Source organism: Eretmochelys imbricata, chromosome 3 (genome assembly GCF_965152235.1).
Source record: "Eretmochelys imbricata isolate rEreImb1 chromosome 3, rEreImb1.hap1, whole genome shotgun sequence".
Taxonomy (NCBI): Eukaryota; Metazoa; Chordata; order Testudines; family Cheloniidae; genus Eretmochelys; species Eretmochelys imbricata.
In genome coordinates this window covers 174,305,686-174,329,212 of record NC_135574.1, presented here as the reverse complement: position 1 = coordinate 174,329,212, position 23,527 = coordinate 174,305,686, and the positions used below count along the sequence as shown (strand labels likewise).

The 23,527-nt window shown below is 40.6% G+C and overlaps 1 protein-coding gene across 6 annotated transcripts in view; it reads left to right on the top strand.

Moving 5' to 3' along the window:
- SRBD1 (S1 RNA binding domain 1) overlaps positions 1-23,527 on the top strand; it is a 229,834-nt gene that overhangs the window by 114,525 nt on the left and 91,782 nt on the right. For all 6 annotated transcript variants that reach the window (XM_077813865.1, XM_077813859.1, XM_077813861.1 and 3 more), the window contains one exon: positions 16,702-16,793. In XM_077813865.1, the coding sequence (XP_077669991.1) occupies positions 16,702-16,793 (92 nt within the window). The remainder of the gene's footprint in view (positions 1-16,701; positions 16,794-23,527) is intronic.

Sequence of the window (23,527 nt, the reverse complement as noted above, 5' to 3'; positions counted from 1 at the left end):
GACTTGTTCATAAATTACGGTTATTTGCATGAGTAAGGACTATTCAGTACAGCCGCTCACTTGAGTAAGGGCTGTTTATGCCAGGGAAGATTTGCAGGGGTCGAGCCATACGGTATTGCATGGAAGTGAGTTATGCTGCTGCAAGGCCATTTGTAATGGACAACTCTCTCCAACAGCAATAGTAATAAAAACAGTCAAGTTAACAAAGGTTCCTTTCCTGCTCCTGAACTGTAAGAATATACTTGCCATTTGTCATTCAGGGTTGGCCCAGGATGGTTTGCGGCTAGCTATTTGAGAGAGCAACTCTCTCCCTATGTGTGATACCACTCCAGTTGACATCACCATAGCTGATGGTGCTTGGGCTGGGATCACCCTGGTTTAATTGAGAAAGAGCTGCTGGCAGGACGTGGTTAGTGATAGGTCTTCTGCTCTGAAACTTGCCTCTCTTGTTCTGTTGACTTCTACAAGGCCCATCTTCTGTCCCAGGTTTTTGTGAACTGGGAAGAACAGTGATAGGCATATGGATGGGATTCCTTAGTCTGGAAGGGTGTTGATAGAGTCATTAGGTAAATTGATTAACTGAAGGGAAGAATCTAATAATTTTTTGGTTAATTTCTTTTTAGATTAACTGATCATTTTTGATGTGTTTAGAATATGTATAAGTGCATTTTTTTAAAAAAGCCCCTCTATAAATAAATATTAAATCTGATCATTAACACACTGCATTGCCCTGGTGCTTGTCTTCTCTTGACCAGAGACTGTCAATATTCTAACTGGTTGGGTAGCTTTTATGATATGGGAATCTAGATGGAATCTTGTTTGGGCCCTGATCCTGAAAATACCTGTGAATGTGTTTCCCTTGTCAAACACGAATTGTCCTAGTGAAGTCATTGGGACTATTCAGTTGCACGAAGCTAAGCATGTATGAAGGTTTTGCAGCAGCAGGGCCTTGAATTGTAAAATTAATACAAGGTGTATCAGGCTTTGGAGGTGTCATGTTTTGAAATGGAATTAACATAAGAACGGCCATACTTGGTCAGACCAAAGGTCCATCAAGCCCAGTTTCCTGTCCTCTGACAGTGGCCAATGGCAGATGCTCCAAAGGGAATGAACAGACAGGTTATCATCAAGTGATCTATACCCTGTCACCCAATCTCAGCTTCTGGCAAACAGAGGCTAGGGACACCATTCCTGCCCATCCTGGCTAATAGCCATTGATGGACCTATCCTCCATGAATCTATCTAGCTCCCTTTTGAACTCCGCTATAGTACTGGCCTTCACAACACCCTCTGGCAAGGAGTTCCAGAGGTTGACAGTACATTTCGTGAAAAAATACTTCCTTGTGTTTGTTTTAAACCTGCTACCTATTAATTTCATTTGGTGGCCCCTTGTTCTTATATTATGAGAAGGAGTAAATAACACTTCCTTATTTACTTTCTCTATATCACTCATGGTTTTATAGACCTCTATCATATCGCCCTCCCTTAGTCGCCTCTTTTCCAAGCTGAGAAGTCCCAGTCTTATTAATCTCTCCTCATATGGAAGCCGTTCTATACCCCTAATAATTTTTGTTGCCCTTTTCTGAACCTTTTCCAATTCCAGTATATATTTTTTGAGATGGGCGACCACATCTGCACGCAGTATTCAAGGTGTGGGCATACCATGGATTTATATAGAGGCAATATGATATTTTCTGTCTTATTATCTATCCCTTTCTTGATGATTTCCAACATTCTGTTCACTTTTTTGACTGCTGCTGCACATTGAATGGATGATTTCAGAGAACTATTCACAGTGACTCCAAGATCTCTTTCTTGAGTGGTAACAGCTAATTTAGACCCCCTCATTGTATATGTATAGTTAGGATTATGTTTTCCAATGTGCATTACTTTGCATTTATCAACATTAAATTTCATCTGCCATTTTGTTGCCCAGTCACCCAATTTTGTGAGATCCTTTTGTAGCTCTTCGCAGTCTGCCTGGTACTTAACTATCATGAGTAGTTTTGTATCATCTGCAAATGTTGCCACCTCACTGTTTACCCCTTTTTCCAGATCGTGTATGAATATGCTAAATAGGACTGGGCCCAGTACAGATCCCTGGGAGACACCACTATTTACCTCTCTCCATTCTGAAAACTGACCATTTATTCCTACCCTTTGTTTCCTATCTTTTAACCAGTTACCAATCCATGAGAGAACCTTCCCTCTTACCCCATGAGTTCTTATTTTGTTTAAGAGCCTTTGGTGAGGGACCTTGTCAAAGGCTTTCTGAAAAGCTAAATACATCATATCCACTGGATCTCCTTTGTCCGCATGCTTGTTGACCCCCTCAAAGAATTCTAGTAGATTGGTAAGGCATGATTTCCCTTTACAAAAACCATGTTGACTATTTCCCAACAAATTATGTTCATCTATGTGTCTGACAATTTTGATCTTTATGATAGTTTCAACCAATTTGTACTGAATTTTTAGGCCTTTATTCATAACAGCAACCCTGAGGCCCTTTGAGTATCTCTCTTGCTCTCTTCCAATTAAAATTGCTGAATAATATTAATTGACTATTAATCAGTAATTTTTTCAGAGCACTTTTAAATGTGTGAATACATGTTCTATTGGGAGAATGTTCATACATACTGTTTGGAAGGGACATTTTTTTTTTTAAGGACCTATTGTGTATTTTAGTGGCTAATGCCAAATTAAATTTACAAAGCTGAAGAAGTTAGAAGTTGAAACTTTGCTCTGATTCCATTCTTTACTTACCTTACTTGTTTTGGTAAGGCAGTGTATGATAGTATTAGCCCATGTTACCTTTCCAGTGCCTAGGCAAAATAAGTGGAGGGGATTGAAAGAAAAATGGCTAAAATTCCATCTCTAAAATTCTGCTTCATTACAGTATTTAACTGTGAAAGTAAAAGCCAAATAGATGTATGGCTTTAGTTGGATGATTAACTTGAAGGTAGAGTTTAGATATGAAAGCTCATATTTATATAAGTATTTGCAACAGAGAGAGGTGCTTCAAGTCAAACTGCCTTATGAGCGATGACAGAACCTGTTTTCACAAACTGTCAATAAAAAACAATAAGGGCACATGCAGGTAACTGTCACCTTTAGGCTCGAGAGGTGCCATACTAGGTCTTCGCTTTTCGCTACTGACTTGGGATGTTTATTTCTCCTGGGGTGAATCCATAGCACCAGCTTTGTTCTGATAACAGCATCTGGCACTAGATTGATTTAACAGACTATGAGGTTTGCTCTTTTCAGATATGCACTCGTACAGCAGCTACTGTGTAGCTCTGACATGGCCACACGCTGCTGTTGTTTTTTCTGCCTCCTAGCACCACGTGTGAAGCTAAAACTCTTTGACACCTGCCATTTGGACCCTTTTCGTACTGAAAAATGTCATCGTTTTCAGACAAGATGAAGACAGATATCTGATCGTTCTTCTCTTTACAGGAATGTGCTGAGGGCATGGTTCATAGATGAATGAATAGAGGATTCCAGTGTCATAATTTTACAGTTTGCTACATTAGTTTAGTAAGCTAGAGGTCTTACCTAAATTACGGATTCTTAGCCTTACATCAAAATGGGAAGGAATTAATAATCTTATTTAACTCTAATATTAAGGAATATTTATTTAATCTATTTAATTCTGATGGTAGGAAATAAAAACTTTTCATACAACCTTCTCACTTGTTGTTTTTAGTATTGTGCAAAAAATTCTTGCACTGTTTTTCAAATAGGAATGCTAATTGAAAAAATAAGATGAGAAAATCCGGTACTAGTTACTTTGTTTTGTAAAGTAACCATTGAAAGATTTTATCTAGGAAACTTTCAAATTTCTCAAAATCAGAAGTTTAGCAGAGGTGTGCTATATTCTCCAAACTTTCATGTGTTGTTTTAGGAAAACCTGTTTGCTAATGCAGGTGTCACAAGTGTCACCCATGTTGTTGAAACCCATTCTGTATTAACAAAGAAGAGATCAGGTTGCATATCTCAGAACAAAATTGCTCAAATACTTAAAATATCCTTTTTTATTACATTTAAGTACTTACAGGATGCTCTCAGAATGCAAAATCAACATTTTGGCTTCACTCTCAGGTGCAGGCCAGCAAGAGTCTGAAATGATGTGCTTTTCAAAAAATGTTTTAATGTCATCCTGCCAATTTGGAGGGGAGTGGAGGCACCCTTTTAAGAGAATTATTTCACTAATTGCATTTTGCGGGATGCTAATTTTGCAGTATCTGTATGTCATGCACGCACAGAGGTTTGACTGCAAACCTTTGTAGCTGAACTCCTCCTGACTTTCTTGGTTTCCTCTTAATTTATTGTAAATATTTCAACAACATTAAAGAATGTGAGAAAATTCTTAAATATCTCCAATATTTGAGGTCTGAGTTATTCTAAAAGGTCCCAAGATTAACAAAATAAATAAAATTAGGCATAAATGATATACACCTCAATTTGAAATTCCTTTAAGTGTAATGCTTCCACTCATTCTATATATGCACATCCAAGTGCTGTTGCAGGGCATAGCTTAAAAACCCCTTAACAAGGATGTCAGAAAACTGCAAGACAGACATACTCTCCGACTGAATGTTATTTTTAGATTTGCCACCTCAAGTAATTTGAGGATTTGATCCAAATTCATATTCGGGTTTAACTACCAAATACAGTCCTGGTGTAAACATGCCCCACTCCATTGGCTTTTAGGCCCCCCTGTGCTTGGGCTGAATTAGGCTCTAGAAAGACAGGTTGTCTCTCCAGTATGTCACCAGCCTGACCTGGAGTTTAGTTTGGGGGGTGTGTGTGTGTGTGTGTATTGCATATAATAGTACATTTATTTTGTTTGCCAGATGTTAACTCTGTTTTCAAGAGGAAATTCAAAAGAAGTTGCCTTTATTTGAAAGGGCATGTTTGTTTCAAAATTAGATGGCTAAATAGTAAAATTTATATTGATTTTGAGTAACTGTGTTTTGAGTAATTCAGTTTTAAATTGTTCATATGACTTAATGCCAGGTGGGTGTTGTGTAGATGTTGTGCTTTCCCCACCTTTCTCAATAACTAATTGTTTATGTGAAAAGAGAGGCTGGCGTGTTTTTTTTTTTTCTTGCATATTCTGGGCTCAGATAATTTACTTTACTTTATATCTACCATGATGCTTCTGTTTGTAGTGAAAGCTTCCAATTACATGCTGTTTTAGGAGAATTCATAAACATATCAAGCAAGAATTGATCAGCTTTCAAATTCTCTCTATTTTCCTGTTAAAACTTGTTGATAACATTTATCAAGGAATTCACTGAAATCAGTCGTCTCTTCGTAGGCATGCAGAATTAATATATTTTGAAACTGTAACATTCTTTTCTCTAATGCAGCATAATTTTTTTTATTATATTTGTTAATATATTTAGTATATTTGTTAATTAATATTTACAGGGTTTAATATATAGAATGTTCAAAGATGTTGATCGATCTCAAGGTGCAGATTTAAATCTGGATGAAGAAAATATTGGAGTAGCCTGAAAGTGCCTTCTCCTCATAGGGAGGGCTGTTTATTTTCAAGCATTAAAAGGAGTGAGTGAGTGAGCGACAGGGGGTTATTTTAAAACATTTTGCTCTCTGTTTCAAATATGCTTTTAAAATTACAACACAAACTTGAGTGTCTGAAAGCAGTTATCACAAGGGCAGAGGTACATTTAGAAAAACATTAGCAAGTTTAGCGTTCTGAAGAGTAGACAGAGACTTCAGTTCCCAACCCCTAGCCAAAGGAGGTTGAGCATGTCAGATGAAGGTCATATGTCTGTAGTCTCTAGAGCCTGAGAAGGGAGCCTGATGAGTGCATTGTACTGACTGCAGACTCTGCCAGTTAATGGAGTGGCACGTTGACTTTGTCAGGAGATGAAGTGCTTTAGCAGTCTAAGGCAAGCAAGGTCAAGTAAGGAGGGAGGCAGACATTAGATATAGCAGCATGTGCATACACATTCCATTTGTACATGAAGATGATGCAGACCTGAAATTGCTGAAATAATTTTGACTGGAAAATGTAGGTTATGAGGGAGGGACCACTCAGGCGTTACTTGTGCACCCAAAGCTTTCTGTAAAGCCAGGAAATGATTTAGATTTGCAAACAATGCAGGGGTAGTCCATTTTGGCCTTAACGATATTTTTACAAAAGGCGAACACTCTGGGCCATATCCTGCTCTGTTACATTGGCAGTAATTCAGACTAATTCCAGTTACTTCACTGGAGTCCCTGCAAGTTTGCATGTTTGTAAAGGAGGCCAGAATCTCGGCTCTTTATGTGCAACACATGAATGCTTTTGCTCTTTAAAAGGAAAATACACACTATCGTTAAACCATTTAAAAAGACTGTTGGAATTTGCAAAAAAAAGTGAGGGGTTTGTGAGGGTGACAATATTGATTATTCAGGACCTTCCAGTTAACAAGTTGTAACAATAAGATGAAAGTTTATAGTTGCTTCATTATTGTACAAAACAAAGAATGGGAAAATTGAGTTTTAGAAGTGGCAGTGAATATATATTTGAACTGTGAATTTATTTTACAAAAATAGTATTCGGCCACAGTCTTGCAATTTGAGAAAACTTAGACCTCTGCATCTGAGCAGAGCCCTGTTGACTTCAATGTGTGGGCACATAGGGACAGTCCAGGATTTGTATTTTTCAGGATCATGCCCTTCATTAGCTTGAAAGATTTATTTTTTGCAGCTTTTAGAAAGTCTGTCTGAGATCACTCTTTATTAACAATTGTAACATTATACACTGATTAGGTGAGCAAGATAACTTCTGTGACGAAGTGGGAATGTTCTTAATGTTTTCTCTGAATACTGTGTGGATGACTCAGTTTCCCCTATGCAGTTCTTAAGTATCTAGGTGGTGGGATAAGGGTGTATGATTGTTGCAGAGCCCTAGAGGGCAGGTGTGTGCAGGGGTCTGCACAGAAAATGGCCAACACCCTGTCTGCTGGCAACTGATGGCCTGGGCCCCTCCTCTGCAAAGGTGCCAACTGAAGGTGTTGGAGAGCAAAGAGATCAGGTGACCTCCTGGCCCGGAAAAGAGACAAAGGCTGGAGGAGGAGCTGGGGGGAGATTGCTGGAGAGAGTTTTTCAGTTTAGAGCTGGCTGGGGAAATGGAGGGAGGGCCAGTTGGGGCTCTGGCCTCTCTGCCCTCCATGGGGAAATGGAGGAGGGCCAGATGGGGCTCTGGCCTCCCTGCCCTCCCCCCCCCGCAATGGACCTGACTGAGGGGTCCTGGTCTCTGTACCTACAAGCTCCATTTTAGACAATGTTCCAGTCGTCTAATAAACCTTCTGTTTTACTGGCTGGCTGAGAGTCACGTCTGACTGCGGAATCGGGGTGCAGGACCCTCTGGCTTCCCCAGGAGCCCCACCTGTGCGGACTCGCTGTGGGAAGCTCACGGTGGGGCAGGGGATGCTAAATGCTCCAAGGTCAGATCCAGGAAGGTCGAAACTGGGTAAGCTTCTTGCCCAGGAGATAGTATGCTCACAGAGAGGAGGCTTCCCCAGAGTCCTGACTGGCTTCGTAGGGAGTAGTTCCAGAGCATCACCAGGTGACTCCGTGAAAACTTCCTGCAGTGTGGTATCAGGTGGCTAAAGTATCTTGCAGCAAAGAATAAAAATATTAACATTACTTAAAATACCTAACTTCTGATGATCTTTTGCTATAAGGGGAAGAATAGAGAAACCATTAGCCCCAAAATTATGGCAAAAGATACCTAATAATATTAATGTAGCCCTATATGTTATACCCAGAACCCAAGCCAATATATGTACAAATAATCTCAAAATGGTCAGAGTAATTTTTAAGAATTGTTATAGTGGATGGTTCTGTAAAATCAGACTTGTGTTGAAACACACCATAGTATAATTTTTAGTATTTGGAATATAAACTGACAAATGACGTGAGGAAAGAACTGTCTGTAGATATGTTTCAGAGTAACAGCTGTGTTAGTCTGTATTCGCAAAAAGAAAAGGAGTACTTGTGGCACCTTAGAGACTAACCAATTTATTTGAGCATAAGCTTTCATGAGCTACAGCTCACTTCATCGGATGCATACTGTGGAAAGTGTAGAAGATCTTTTTATACACATAAAGCATGAAAAAATACCTCCTCCCATCCCACTCTCCTGCTGGTAATAGCTTATCTCAAGTGATCACTCTCCTTACAATGTGTATGATAATCAAGGTGGGCCATTTCCAGCACAAATCCAGGGTTTAACAAGAACGTCTGGGGGGTGGGGGAGGTAGGAAAAAACAAGGGGAAATAGGCTACCTTGCATAATGACTTAGCTACTCCCAGTCTCTATTCAAGCCTAAGTTAATTGGATCCAATTTGCAAATAATTCCAATTCAACAGTTTCTCGCTGGAGTCTGGACTTGAAGTTTTTTTGTTGTAATATAGCAACTTTCATGTCCGTAATTGCGTGACCAGAGAGATTGAAGTGTTCTCCAACTGGCTTATGAATGTTATAATTCTTGACATCTGATTTGTGTCCATTTATTCTTTTACGTAGAGACTGTCCAGTTTGACCAATGTACATGGCAGAGGGGCATTGCTGGCACATGATGGCATATATCACATTGGTGGATGTGCAGGTGAACGAGCCTCTGATAGTGTGGCTGATGTTATTAGGCCCTGTGATGGCGTCCCCTGAATAGATATGTGGGCACAGTTGGCACGGGCTTTGTTGCAAGGATAGGTTCCTGGGTTAGTGGTTCTGTTGTGTGGTATGTGGTTGCTGGTGAGTATTTGCTTCAGGTTGGGGGGCTGTCTGTAGGCAAGGACTGGCCTGTCTCCCAAGATTTGTGAGAGTGTTGGGTCATCCTTCAGGATAGGTTGTAGATCCTTGATAATGCGTTGGAAGGGTTTTAGTTGGGGGCTGAAGGTGACAGCTAGTGGCGTTCTGTTATTTTCTTTTGTTATGCCTGTCCTGTAGTAGGTGACTTCTGGGAACTCTTCTGGCTCTATCAATCTGTTTCTTCACTTCCGCAGGTGGGTATTGTAGTTGTAAGAATGTAACCTATTTCCCCTTGTTTTTTCCTACATTCCCTTCCCCCCCCCCCCCCCGATGTTCTTGTTAAACCCTGGATTTGTGCTGGAAATGGCCCACCTTGATTATCATACACATTGTAAGGAGAGTGATCACTTGAGATAAGCTATTACCAGCAGGAGAGTGGGGTGGGAGGAGGTATTTTTTCATGCTTTATGTGTATAAAAAGATCTTCTACACTTCCCACAGTATGCATCTGATGAAGTGAGCTGTAGCTCACGAAAGCTTATGCTCAAATAAATTGGTTAGTCTCTAAGGTGCCACAAGTACTTCTTTTCTTTTTGTCTGTAGATATGTAGAGATCAAGATAATAACCAGTTAACAGAGCTCCACCAAAGAATTAAATCTGCACTGTGTTTCGATTTACGATTCCTTCAGGTGGTAAATGATAATCCTTTCTGGCTCTGAGGCCAAGGATGCTGCAGCTGTATTTTCCAAAGAAATAAAGTGAATCCGTACATGTTCATGGGACGTTCAAAGAATTCTGTTTGGTGTAGTGGGGCTTTACCCTCAGGTTACCTTCTGGTGGATTTAAGAAAGCATATCGATACATTATCTTTCATCAAATCATTCAGTCCTTGACACTTGTTTGATTCTGATAACTTTCCGATCTGATAGACTGTGGTGGTTGTTGTTGAAGTGTTTGAACACTGATTGGTCAGTTTCCCTAGTAATAATGATGGGTGATGCATCCTTTCTACATCCTGCAGGTTTTGCACATCTGTTGTTGCTTGCATTCTTTATATTGACAATGAATGATCTAAATCACATCTATTGAGTCGAATGCTACCTTTTACAGTAAATTTTTCCTGTAATGGTGCTAGTGAATACATAGATGGATACAAATACTTACAAGTTAATGCATCACTTTGAATTATAATTATTGTGAGGAGAATTTCAGGTACTGTGTCTGCTCTGACAATGAGTTAAATGAAGAGGTTGGTCAGTCAAGGGTTTTTTTTATGGCTGTTTGTAGCTTAACTGAGCTGAGGTATCTGAGGATTCTTACTGCATGTTATTTATGTGTGTTTTGAAGCTGCTGGACACAAATACATAGCAAAAAGAATCTTAATTTAAAAGACTGATATTTATTACAGGTTTCAGAGTAGCAGCCGTGTTAGTCTGTATTGGCAAAAAGAAAAGGAGTACTTTGTGGCACTTTAGAGACTAACCAATTTATTTGAGCATAAGCTTTCGTGAGCTACAGCTCACTTCATCAGATGCATCTGATGAAGTGAGCTGTAGCTCACAAACGCTTATGCTCAAATAAATTGGTTAGTTTCTAAGGTGCCACAAGTGCTCCTTTTGTTTTTGTTAATATTTATTACTTTGTCTCATTTATTTTGCAGATGTAATTTTGCTTGTGCAAATAATTTCTCTTGCATTTTTGCACACATTTAGATGTCAGATTATCTGATCATAGTCAGCTAACTCGTTTTTAGATATCTGTATCAACAGTCACATTTGATGATGCGAAGCTATAGATTGTCTTGAGGTCTGTTTCCAAATTTAGCCTTCAGTGTGTGATGCAAGTTTATTACTATTTCTTTTTCTACATTTTTATTTCTGTTGAATTATAATATACTCTGTTCTCCATTCTCTCATTCTAATGCTGTATATGGATGCTGCTGCATCTCTCCTCCCACCTGTACTCAAGGATTCTCATATGAGGAACTCATAATCTGGTTCTGTTTTCTTGTTTGTGTATTTATTTATTTCTCTGCATGTGTTATTTTTGGCTAAGGGAAGTACCTGCTGAAGCGGATCAGGAAGTGATCGCATCATCACTTCCTTTGTTATATTCTCTTAAAGGAGGGCACATATCACCCTTCCATACGACCCATGCATATTCAAGATATTGCACCAGATGTCAATGGGATTGTACAGGTGTGACTGAGGACAGGATTTGGACTGTGACTTTGGCCTGACAAGTGACCTTCTAATGCAGCACAAAAAAAGAAAGATTTAATATAAGTAATCTTTTGCTGTGCAGTATGTAACAGTTAATGAAAACAGAATGAAAAAGAAACAGCATGTAGTTTCAAATTTAACAGTAAAAGCTGGATGAAAACCTTTTGTTCTATAAAACAAGATAAATGCAGGCTTTAAAATATTCATGATGCTGAAATGTCCTAAATCTACACACTATTAAAACGCTGAATAATAATTTGATATTTTAGTTTGATGGAAGCACAGACCTAAAATTTTGTATGTTTCCAGGCTAAATTACACTTGTCTTTGTATTATTCAACAAACACATGTTAATAGATTTTTCTTGCACAACATGTCTTCATTTTCCTTTTCTGCTTGGGCAATATCACTGGCCTGAGAGACAGTGAATTTATTATTTGAATTTAATTTCACAGTCTCTCTGACTTAACAGTCTGCTTCTATCCTTTCTGGATTTTCCATTCCTGGAGTTCCATTATTTTTGTGTCCTGTATAATTAAACCACTTCTCTTAGCTAGTAACATTACTCAATCAATGTGGTTTCAGCTCTTTGCAGAGGTCTCGCCTGCTGCTGCTGCCAGAAGATAAATGAAGAACTTATGTGATAGTTTAATAGTTTCCCAGACAGTCTCAGAAGTGTAATAATTAATCATTATACTTTTTGATTTTAAAAATTAAATTATGCAACCTTCAGCATCAAAACATTGTTTTGTGACCACATCATTTTTACTCAAAGGCAAAACTACTATTGACTACATTGGGGCAAGGATTTCAAATGTATAAAGGCATCTTTTTGATTCTGGCGTTCTTTGTCCCATTATTGTTTTATAAGTAGTAATATTTTTATAAGGCAAATACAAGGAACTGTATTTATGCACAGAAGCTCTGCCACATCAGTGTGAGACGATCGTTGCAATTAGGATGGGAAAATCCTTCTTTGAGGCTGAATATACAGATGTCCCCCCTATTTTATAGATTATGAATCCAGTATTGCATTTGATCTTAGGAAAAAGACTAGAGTGTAATACAGTGTTAATAAACGTAATTGAGATTTGTGGAAGTATTATAAAGTGATATCAATTTTTGTCAATTCTAAAAGTATAAATACAGATATGTATTATTTTGACATGTATGGTATGGACGGTTAAGCATATTGGGTAAAATTTTGAAAAGTGCCTAAGTCCTATTGCCTTTCGATGAGATTTAGCCATCTACGTCACTTAAGTGCTTTTGAAAACTTTACTGTCTATATGCACAAACGTGGGTGAAGTAGTAATTAAGTAGAAGAGCTATATGATAAAATAATTTTGAGTTTGGAGCAAATTTAACTTTGGATTCATATGTGCTAATTTCCCCCTTTTCCTTTTATTTCCTTGAAAATTAACAAGAAGAGAAAATGTGAGTGTTGTAATAGAATATTTTTATTAGACCTCTAAGTGAAATGTGTCCATCATTTTTGTGAAAGTGACCAGTACAATTATGTCTGCCAGAGTTAGATAGGCTTTCCCATTTATTTAGAATGTAGTAAGCAATGTCTCTAACAAAAGAAATAGAACACCACTAGGTGGTGCTAGTGCAATACATTTAAAGAGCAATCCTGGTTGTAACTTTTAAAATGCGTCTTTTTAATATCACAAATGAGACCTGCACACCACACAAGGCTTTATGTACTAAGCAATAAGCAATAATAGTGGTGTAGTTAATAAACATAATGTGAAGGATTATGTAGTGGGTAATTTGTGTCCAAGTGAGCTGCAGATGTGTATATTTAGTAACTTTAAAAAGTTGAGTAGGGATATGGAAAAAATCTCTAGGATGGATTATTGGCAGTGGGCAGGCATATTCTATAAACTTTAGGCATCTTTTTGTTGATGCAACCATTAGGAAGCAGTATATTGTGATAGTACATATAAGGCCTGCCACTTTCCACACTCTGGGTATTTTGTGTATCCTTGGCTACTGTTTGTTATTTATATATTATTTATTACAATGTATTAGTTATCAATATGCAATTATTTTCTATTAATTATATAGTTGCTATTTTTTACTGTCCAAAAATGGTGGGTATTCATAAATGCCCAGGAAAAAATGATATCCTGTTGTTTTGTCCATTATTTTTAAGCAAAATACAAAAATAAAAAATTTTAATTAAAAAAATAATTAAAAAAAAACCAACAAACCCAAATATTAGACAGTGCAGCTTTTAATAATGGGTAAAATAAAATTTAAAAATTGGCCTGTTTTAAAAGTGATTTGAAAGTCCATCTTATGTAGCATTTAGGCTCTTCTGAAAATTTTACCAATTACCCCTTTTTTCTTGAAAAATTTTGTAAAACATAAGCTTCCTCTGGTGGACATAAGAGTTAAAAAACGATATGGATCAAATTCAGCAGAGAGTAAGCAAATATGATTCCTGCTGAAGTCTCCAGGAATTATACCTGCTTATGCCAGGTCTGAATTTGACCCTAGATGCTCTGAGGAATGTAAAGATATACACTTGCTATTGGACAGCAGAGCAATTAACTTAAACTGGGATAAAAAGCCAAACAAAACTCTTTTGCTTGCTATACTAGTACTTTTGTGATCAAGATAAAGTATATTAAGGTGTATATGTTAGCCTCACTTGGGTGACCACTTTGCTGCAACTAAAACCAAACAAAATAAAACCAAATGGGTACTAATAAGTCTGTAAAACCTTGATTGAGAATAGATGAACCAATCATGTTTTGGAATTGCTTTTCTGGATAATTTGTTTTGTGTCTGGATTTTCCAGTCTCAGTTATGAACGCCAGTTGTCGGGTGTTTTTGTGCTGGGTGGAAGCTCAGCTGCCTTTGGAATCTCAGACCCTGGGTGCCCAATGGGGATCACTGCATGCATACGAAAACATCTTTGTGCATGCAAATCTCATAAAAATGATATGTGCTTTACCTGAGTGCATTCCATTTTTTTTCTACTTAAAAACATGTTGTAGGACATTTCAGTTTTCTGTGAATGGAGTATAAAATTCCTTATGCTTCAGAAAAGCAAACATGCTCTTTCAGTTGTTGTTTCCTAAGTTTTACTTTTGTTTACTCTTTAGTTTGTGAATTTTTGAACCATCTAACTTAAAACTAGGAGTGATTTTTTTCCCAAGTGCACATTGGAACCACAGTGAGCTCACCTGGACTAGTAAAATAACATTTTGAGGTGTATCAATAAACCATTAAGTGTCCTTGAATTCCTAGTCAAGTCACTTTTAGTTGTTTCACTGTACAGCATGTTGAAAGAGACCAGGTAATAAACTGTGTGCAGTAATGAATCTTATGGTACGCTGCATCATGGTAAAATGTGTGCAAAACGTGTGTTTTGTCTCGGGATACATATGTAGGAATGTATTAAATGTAGACATTATATACACGCTTTATTCTGGATCTGTTAAAGAACAGCAACTGAAGAGAAGTTAGTTTAAAGCTGTTGATGTATGAGGTTTTTGGGAAGCCTTTTTTTTTTCCACGAAGAAAGAGAGCTTGCTAGATGCTATAGTTAAAGTGTATTGTTTAAATTGTTCATGTTCTATTGTATGTTTTTTGAGCCTACCAGTTAATCAGAAATGTCAATTAGATAAGACTTCTGTCAAAGTCTTCATTTTTCAACAGTTTTTTTATGAGATGACCATTACTCAGAATTTAGTATCTCTGATTTTGTCAGTTGTTCCCTATTATGGATGTTAGCTGGGCTGCATTGCATATGCAGTGCATACTCAAGCAATGTCTGTAATGAGTCTTTAGAAAAATGTGTAAATGGTTTCATTTTCCTTACCTTATTCAGACCAATGGCCAAATTCTCCTCTGTTACATCAGTAAATCCGAAGTCAGTAGCGTCATCCTGGATTTACACTAGTATAACTGAGTACAGAATCTGGTCCTCTGTATTTTTTTTGTAAGATCCAACCTGTTCGTTGAAAAAAATGAACCATTTATTAGAGGCTCCAGCAACTGTACGTTCTGACCCATGTGTAATAAACACTTTACACTGTTCCAGTTTTGTTTGAATAGATAATATTAAAGCAAAAGTGTGACAGTTTTCTATCAGTCCTATATATCTATACAGGGGAGAAAACCTTACTGTCCACAGCAACATTGTGATTTGTATCTTTATATTGTCAAAATCTTTTAGTAATGAATGGAAATGTATTTTATATGCTTTCTGTGCTGATCTTTCCCTTAGCCTTTGCAATTTGGTATTAGTAATTTAACGTTACTTCTGTAAGTGTGGCTCTGATAGCTTGTGAGGGAGATAGCAGTGAAAAAACAAAATGGAATAGTAAAAGTATGTCTAAAATGGGTAGCACTTTGTTACAGTATTATATACTGGTACTGTGTCTTAAATATCAAGGATGAAATCCTGGTCCCATTGAAGTCAATGGAGTTTACAGTGGTGCCAAGATTTCACCCGAAACGTACTTCTGAGCATATATTACTCTATATGTATTTGCTTTGTATTGTTTATCCTGGATGAAATCAGGGATGCTATTTTTATTATTTGAAATTGTGATATAATTTGAAGCGGTTTTTGATCATCATTACTAAATTAGACTGACAATTGACAACTGTAGTTTACAGTTACTTATCGTTGCCAACAAACTGGTAGTATACTAAACTTTGTATATCTCAAAGTATATAGAAGTTCAGTTGCACTGAATAGTCTAAGGAGTTTACTTTGGATGAATCTGTGTTATATACAAGGCTATGATTTAGTCACGGCTATTTTTAGTAAAAGTCATGGACAGGTCACGGGCAATAAAAAAACATGGCCCGTAACCTGTCCATGACTTGTACTATAAATACCCCTAACTAAATCCTAGGTGCTAGTGGGGGGAGCGCTCCGGAAGACACTGCTGCTGCTCCTCGGGGCCGGGAGGAAGGGACATGCTCCGGTGGACGCTGCTGTTCCATGGGGAGGTGGTGGTCCAGGGCCTCACTGCTGCTCCTGGGGGATTGGGGGCGGCCCAGGGCCCTGCTGCTGCTCCTGGACTGCTGCTCTGGGGCAGCACCCAGGTTCCAGCTGCCTCGAGCTGCCCGACAGCAGCTGGTGTGGCTGGTCCCGGGACCGCCCAAGCAGCTTGGGCAGCCCTGGGGTCAGCCACCCTGGCCGCTGCAGAAGTCATGGAGGTTCCAGAAAGTCACAGAATTCGTGACTTCCGTGACCTCTGTGAAAGACTCGCAGCCTTAGTTATATATGCTATTCTAAATGTGTGTACAGAAGATAAGTAGTCCAACTAAATTACCAGCTAGTATTTTTTGTTTGGGGAAATCTGACTTTCTGATTGGTCACAAATGAATAGTGTCTCACCCATTTTTCAACATCACAGAGTTCTGTAGAGGTTGGCGTGATGGGCAGTGTGTCCTCAGAGGCCCACCACTGAAAGAGCAGAGGTGTTGCAGGCCAGGCAATGAGTAGGCGCACTTGCAGAACTGGAAGTGCTTTCACAGTATCTGTACTGTTGTCTCACTTTGGCCAATGATATTTGTCCTTCACTTTTATTAGCCTTCAGTTCATCCAGAATGTTTTAAAAATGTGTTTTAAAAATTTCTAAAAATACAAAAAAAATCACTTCTTAATTAAGTGAAGTCTTGTCTATCTCAAGTTGATTTTGTTTTTAACTATTTACTATTCTGTTTCGTAGCATTGTCAGTGAAGCGGGAGCATCTATCTACAGTGTTAGTCCAGAAGCTTCTAAAGAGATGCCAGACCTAGATCCTAACCTAAGAAGTGCAGGTATGAAATCTAAGTAATAGTTTTATTATTCATATAATTCAGTTGGTATTATATGTAATATTCAGTACAGTAATAAAAAGAGGCCCATAAGTACAAGGGGAGGAGATAGACTGAAGAAAGCGCTTTTTACCTGTGACTCTTTACTTTTGGTTGTTTGGTTTCTTAGTTGTAATGTTGGATTAACCTTATCTGGTATGGAGTTTGGAATGTGTTCGAAGAACTGGATATCTGACTATCCATCTGACCACACTGCCTTCTATCTAGCCCTGTTAAGGCTCTGAGCTGACGTGTCTCATGAATATGTTGGGTCTTGTGGACTTCTGGGGCTAAACAAGATCCAGAAAATTGCCTAAACCTTTGCCTGAACAACAGGATGTTTGCACTCTTCTATGAACTAACCCTCATCTTTCTCACTTCTCACACACGTGCATATATGTACGTATGTGTCTATAATTTATATTTTGCCCAGAATGTGGTCACTTTTAGTGTGCTCTTCCAGTAACGGCACATGGTCTTTTAAGTAGAAGTAGTTTGTTTTAGAGATGTAAAAATGATTACTACAGTGCAAATGCCACTGTAGTGTAAAGTAGGCCAGGTGCATACTCAGCTCATTGGAGCCACTGATGGTATTAAAATGTGTGTTGTTTGATTATGGGATACTTTGCCAAGGTATAACTTCCACTGATTGCGGTGGGACCAGTATTTAAAATGCAGATTCCAGCTCTTCAGGGGACAGAGATACAGGGGCAGAATGAGGTTGTTTTTAAGGCCGTCAAGCGATTAAAAACATTAATCACAATTAATCGTGCAGTTAAACAATAGAATACAATTTATTTAAATCTCTTTGGATGTTTTCTACATTTTCAAATATATTGATTTCAGTTACAACACAATACAAAGTGTATGGTGCTCACTTTATATTTATTTTTGATTACAAGTATTTGCACTGAAAAACCCCCAAAATAAATAGTATTTTTCAATTGACCTAATACAAGTACTGTAGTACAATCTCTTTATCATGAAAGTTGAAGTTACAAATTTAGAATTATGTACAAAAAATAACTGCATTCAAAATAAAACAATATAAAACTTTAGAGCCTACAAGTCCACTCAGACCTACTTCAGGCAGTCGCTCAGACAAATAAGTTTGTTTACATTTGCAGGAGACAATGCTGCCTGCTTCTTATTTACAAAGTCACCTGAAAGTGAGAACAGGCGTTCACATAGCACTGTTGTAGTCGGCGTCGCAAGATACTGACATGCCAGATGCACTAAAGATTCATATGTCCCTTCATGCTTCAACCACCATTCCAGAAGACATGCGTCCATGCTGTCGATGGGTTTTGCTTGATAACGATCCAAAGCAGGGCTCGTGTTCATTTTTATCATCTCAGTCAGATGCCACCAGCAGAAGGTGGATTTTCTTTTTTGGTGGTTCGGGTTCTGTAGTTTCCGCATCGGAGTGTTGCTCTTAAGACTTCTGAAGCATGCTCCACACCTCATCCCTCTTAGATTTTGGACGGGACTTCAGATTCTTAAACCTTGGGTTGAGAGCTGTAGCTATTTTTAGAAATCTCACATTGGTACCTTCTTTGCGTTTTGTCAAATCGTCTGTGAAAATGTTCTTAAAACGACCATGTGCTTTATTGTCATCCGAGACTGCTATAACATGAAATATATAGCAGAATGCGTGTAAAACAGCAGGAGACGTACAATTCTCCCCCAAGGAGTTCAGTCACAAATTTAATTAACACATTTTTTTTTTAACGAGCATCATCAGCATGGAAGCATGTCCTCTGGAATGGTGGCTGAAGCATATAGGGGCATACAAATGTTTAGCACAGAGGTGGGCAAACTACGGCCCACGGGCCACATCCGGCCCGTGTGACCCTCCTGCCCGGTCCTTGAGCTCCTGGCCGGGGAGGCTTGCCCCCGGCCCCTCCCCCGCAGCCTCAGCATGCTGCTGTTGCAGACCTGACTGGCCTGACCCGGTGCTCTGCACGGTGCAGCTGTAGCGCCACCAGCCACCGGTGCTCCAGGCAGCGCGGTCAGGGGACGGGGGGTTGGATAGAGGGCAGGGGAGTTCAGGGGTGTGGTCAGGGGTCGGTGGTGTGGATAGGGGTCGGGGCGGTCAGAGGGCGGAGAACAGGGGGGTTGGATGGGTCAGGAGTCCTGGGGGGGCCGTCAGGGGACGAGAAGCTGGAGGGGGGTCGGATAGGAGGTAGGAGCCGGGTCACCCTGTCTGTTTGGGGAGAGACCCTCCCCTAACTGGTCCTCCATACAATTTTGGAAACCTGATGTGGCCCTCAGGCCAAAAATTTTTCTTGCCCCTGGTTTAGCATATCTAGCTTGTAAAATACTTTGCAATGCCGGATACAAAACTGCCATGTGAACACCTGTTCTCACTTTTAGTTGACATTATAAATAAGAAGCAGGCAGCGTTATCTCCTGTAAATGTAAATAAATTTGTCTGTGTGATTGGCTGAACAAGAAATAGGCCTGAGTGGACTTGTAGGCGCTAAAGTTTTACATTGTTTTGTTTCTGAGTGCAGTTATGTAACAAAAAAGAAGCTACATTTGTAAGTTACACTTTCACAATAAAGAGATTGCACAACAGTACTTGTATGAGGTGAATTGGATAAGACTATTTCTTTTATCATTTTTACAATGCAAATATTTGTAATCAAAAATAATAATATAAAGTGAGCACCATACACTTTGTATTCTGTGTTGTAATAGAAATCAATATATTTGAAAACGTAGAAAAAATCCAAAAATATTTAATAAATTTCAGTTGGTATTCTATTGTTTATCAGTGCGATTAATCACAATTAATTTTTTGAGTTAATCACATGAGTTAACTGCGATTAATCGACAGCCCTAGTTGTTTTCTATGACTCTGTGTTTCCATTTTCATAATTTGTAAATTCTTCTTCTAGTGCTTGCTCATATTGATTCCATTCCAGGTCCGCGTGCACCCACATGCGCGTTCGTCGGAGATTTTTGCATTAGTAGTGGTAGCCGTAGGGTCGGCTGTGGTGCCCCCTTGAGTGCTGCGCTCATGCATCGGTATATTAGGTGCCGCTAGCCCTACACCCTCTCAGTTTTTTCTTACCACCCGTGATGGCTAGTTGGAGCACCTCCTCCCTGCCTACCAAGGGCTGGCGGTTTCATCTCTACTGTAGTCGATCCTTAGGCCTTGTAAATAGTTTGTTTATAGTAGTTAGTGTTTAAGTAGTTGTTAAGTAATGTAGTTAGAAGTTAGAGTCCCAAAGGACTTAGGGTATGGCTACACTTGCAGATGTAGAGCGTTTTGAGTTGCACCAGCCTTCGTAGAGCACAGTAGGGAAAGCCCTGCAGTCTGTCCACACTGACAGCTTCAAGCACACTGGCATGGCCACATTTGCGGCACTTGCAGTGGCATTATGGGCAGCTATCCCAGCATTCAAGTGGCTGCAACGTGCTTTTCAGATGGGAGGTGGAGTGTGACAAGGAGTGTGTTGTGTGTATGTGGGAGGAGAGAGAGTGGGTTTTTGTGGGGCTGAGAGCATGTCAGCCTGCTGTCTTGTAAGTTCAGACAGCAGCAGACCCCTCTTTACCCACCCCCGCCTCTCTCTCACGCACACAGCATTCCACACTAATGGCTGCTTTGTCTCGGAGCAGATAAGCAGCCGGCTGTCAGAAATGGAACTTTCAAAGGGCGTTTCCGCATTCCTACAGCTGATTCCAACCAATGACAAGAGTGGCCAATTGACTTAAGGTGATTATGGGACGTTTCTGGAGGCTGATCAGAGCTCAGTAAAGCAACATCTTGTTCACACTGGTGCTGTGGTGCTCCAGCGAGGGCGCAACAAACGTTATTCCACTCACCGAGGTGGAGTACCAGCAGCGCTGTAGCCGCGGCGTCAGAGCGCTCTACGTGCCTTGCCAGTGTGGACGGGTAGTGAGCTAGTGCGCCTGGGGCTCCTTTATTGCGCTGTAGCTTGCAAGTGTAGCCAAGCCCTCTGCCCCAGGTGGGGCATACCCCGGTCTCCAGGTTTTAAGCCCTGCTCTGCCTGTAGCAGATCTATGCCTGTTAGAGACTGCCGTAGCAGCTGCCTGAAATGCCTGGGGGAATGGCATATGAAGGTCAAGTGTCGCATCTGTAAGAACTTTTGATCCAGGACTCAGAAAGAGCACGACATCCATCTGAGGGCCTTCCTCATGGAGGATGCTCTCTGGCAGTCTTCTGAGCCTTCCCAGCTGTACTCTACACCTAGCACTTCGGCTTCAATGCATAACGCACCCTCAGCATCAGGCAAGGGTATTGCTCCGGCATGGAGAGGGAATTCAGCCCCTTGCCGAGGCAGGACCAGTGCGATTGGGCACCTGAGGCTGGGCCGACCTCTGTGATGCAGCCTTGGCAACACGGCCAGTGGCCAGCACAGTGGCCTTACTGGAGTGTGTGGGACATGCTTCTGATGCCAATGCCCCCTTTGCACCATTTGTTGACTGCCTCCTCAGAGCAGCAGCTGACGGCACTGGTGACACCCAGGCTCAGTGGGCAAAGTGCACTCAGAGGTCAAGATAGAGGAATGAGTGTCCACCCCAAAACTCCCTTCCCCTCAGGCGATGTTGCTCCGGGGCCTCCCCTGGTAGTCCAGCTCTCATCCTCATCCCCAGACGAGGTGGAGGCATGGCCCTTGAGTGCCAGCCTGCCGGATGACTTCAAAGAGCACCAGGCCGTGCTTTGACTGGTGACCAAGAACTTGGGCCTGGAGGTAGAGGAGATGGCTGAACAGGCAGACACCATGTTCAGTGTGCTCTCGGCATCTACCCCTGCCCGTGTTGCACTATGAGTGCATGTTGGGGTCTTAAAAATAGCCAAGACCCTCTGGCAAAGCCCATCATCCATCCCTCCCATCTCCAAGAGTAATTTGTCGCAGTCAAGGGGTTCGAGTACTTATATACCCACCTGCCTCCAAGCTCGTTGGCCATCTCTGCGACCAATGAAAAGAACAAATGGGTACAGAAGTTCGACCACCAAAAATAAAGAGGCCAAGAGGCTGGACCTTTTTGGGAGGAAGGTTTATTCAACGGCCAGCCTTCAGTTCCAGTTGGCGAGCTACCAGGCTCTGTTGTTCAGCTACAACTTCAACTTATGGGATTCCCTCAGTAAGTTGAAAGAGTCCCTGCCTCAGGACTTGGCCCAGGAGTTCGGTACCTGATGGAGGAGGGTACTGCAGCAGCGAGGTGCTCCCTCCAAATGGTGTGGGATGTGGCCAACTTGGCGGCAAGGGTGGTTGCATTGGTGGTGGTCACGAGGCTCAGCTCTTGGCTTGTCCCTGGAAAGGCAGGCCTCAATTCAAGATCTCCTGTCTGATGGGAATGGTCTCTTTGCAGAGTAGACTGATGCAAGGCTGCATGGCCTAAAGTACACTTGGGCCACCCCTTGCTCGCTGGATCTGCATACGCTACAATCGGCGAGGAAGCAGTTCCAGCTGCTGCCAAGGCCTCGGCAGCCTCGACAGGGATCTGCAAGAAGAAGGGATAGAGACACAAGCTTTCTTCAGGTTTTAAAAAAATGTTTAGGAACAGCTTAGTTAAAGGTAGGCTATGTGGAGCTTATGAGATGTTCAAGGATAGAACACTCCATGCCTCCCCAAGTGGATTCTTCCTCCTTCCTCCTCCCCCTCCCCGCATGGAGAAGAGTTGCATTGTGTGGTATATAAAGTTGATTTATTACACTAGCAGTCGTTAGACTATTACCTGGGCCCTTGCCTCCCCAGGCCACCCCCTTGCCTCTTAGTGGGTATGTCTACATTGCAAGAAAACACCTGTGGCTGCCCTGTGTCAGCTGATATGGGTTCATGGGGCTCTGGCTGCAGGGCTATAAAATTGCAGTGTAGATTCTCAGGCTGTGGGACCCTCCCCGTTGTGGAGTCCGAGAGCCCGCGCTCCAGCCCGAGACAGATGTCTACACAGCAGTTTTATAACTCAGCAGCCCGAGCCCCAGGAGCCTGAGTCAGCTGACACAGGGCAGCTGCAGGTGTTTTATTGCAGAAAAGCCATACCCAATGTGGCTCTCCCCTTCCTGTATGCTAATTTACTCCTTTGTGACTAATTCCTTCAATGGCCATGCACAGTGTGTAAACACCATGTCAGGGTAGAGATGGGCTGCACAGTGAACATGGAAACGTCTTGTTGTTTGTAAATGATGCCACCAATAATTTGTCCCTACTCCAAAACGTCTCCAAATTACTATTGTTACAGAAAGGCACCTGTCACCACCAAGACCAACGATTAATAAATATTTGGAGTTAATAAAAACAAACAAAAATTAGGAAAATGTTCCAGAAGGAAAATTCCTCATTTTTTAAACTCTATTAATCTCCAAAACACACCTGATTTTTCTGATGCTTTCAAGAAAAAATGGCGTCCTGTGAAATATCAGGCAATTTGCCTTAGTTTTGATAAAGCTAGTGGGTCAAAAGCAGGTGTGTTAATAGATGACTAGCTTCAATGTTAATTATGTAGAGAATTGCATCTCTCTGTAATATATAGAAATCGCTTCACCCACCATTGAAATGCAGCCATCTCTGCTTTGAAAAGCAGCACTTCTTCTACAGTCCCCAGGAATGCTACATGTCAGTTTAGGATAAAAAGTGAAGAATACTGATTGTATCCACTTGAAACTGCAGTGGGATATCAAGGTTTATGGAAGTCAGTGCCCTAAATACTTGTTTATAAATGTG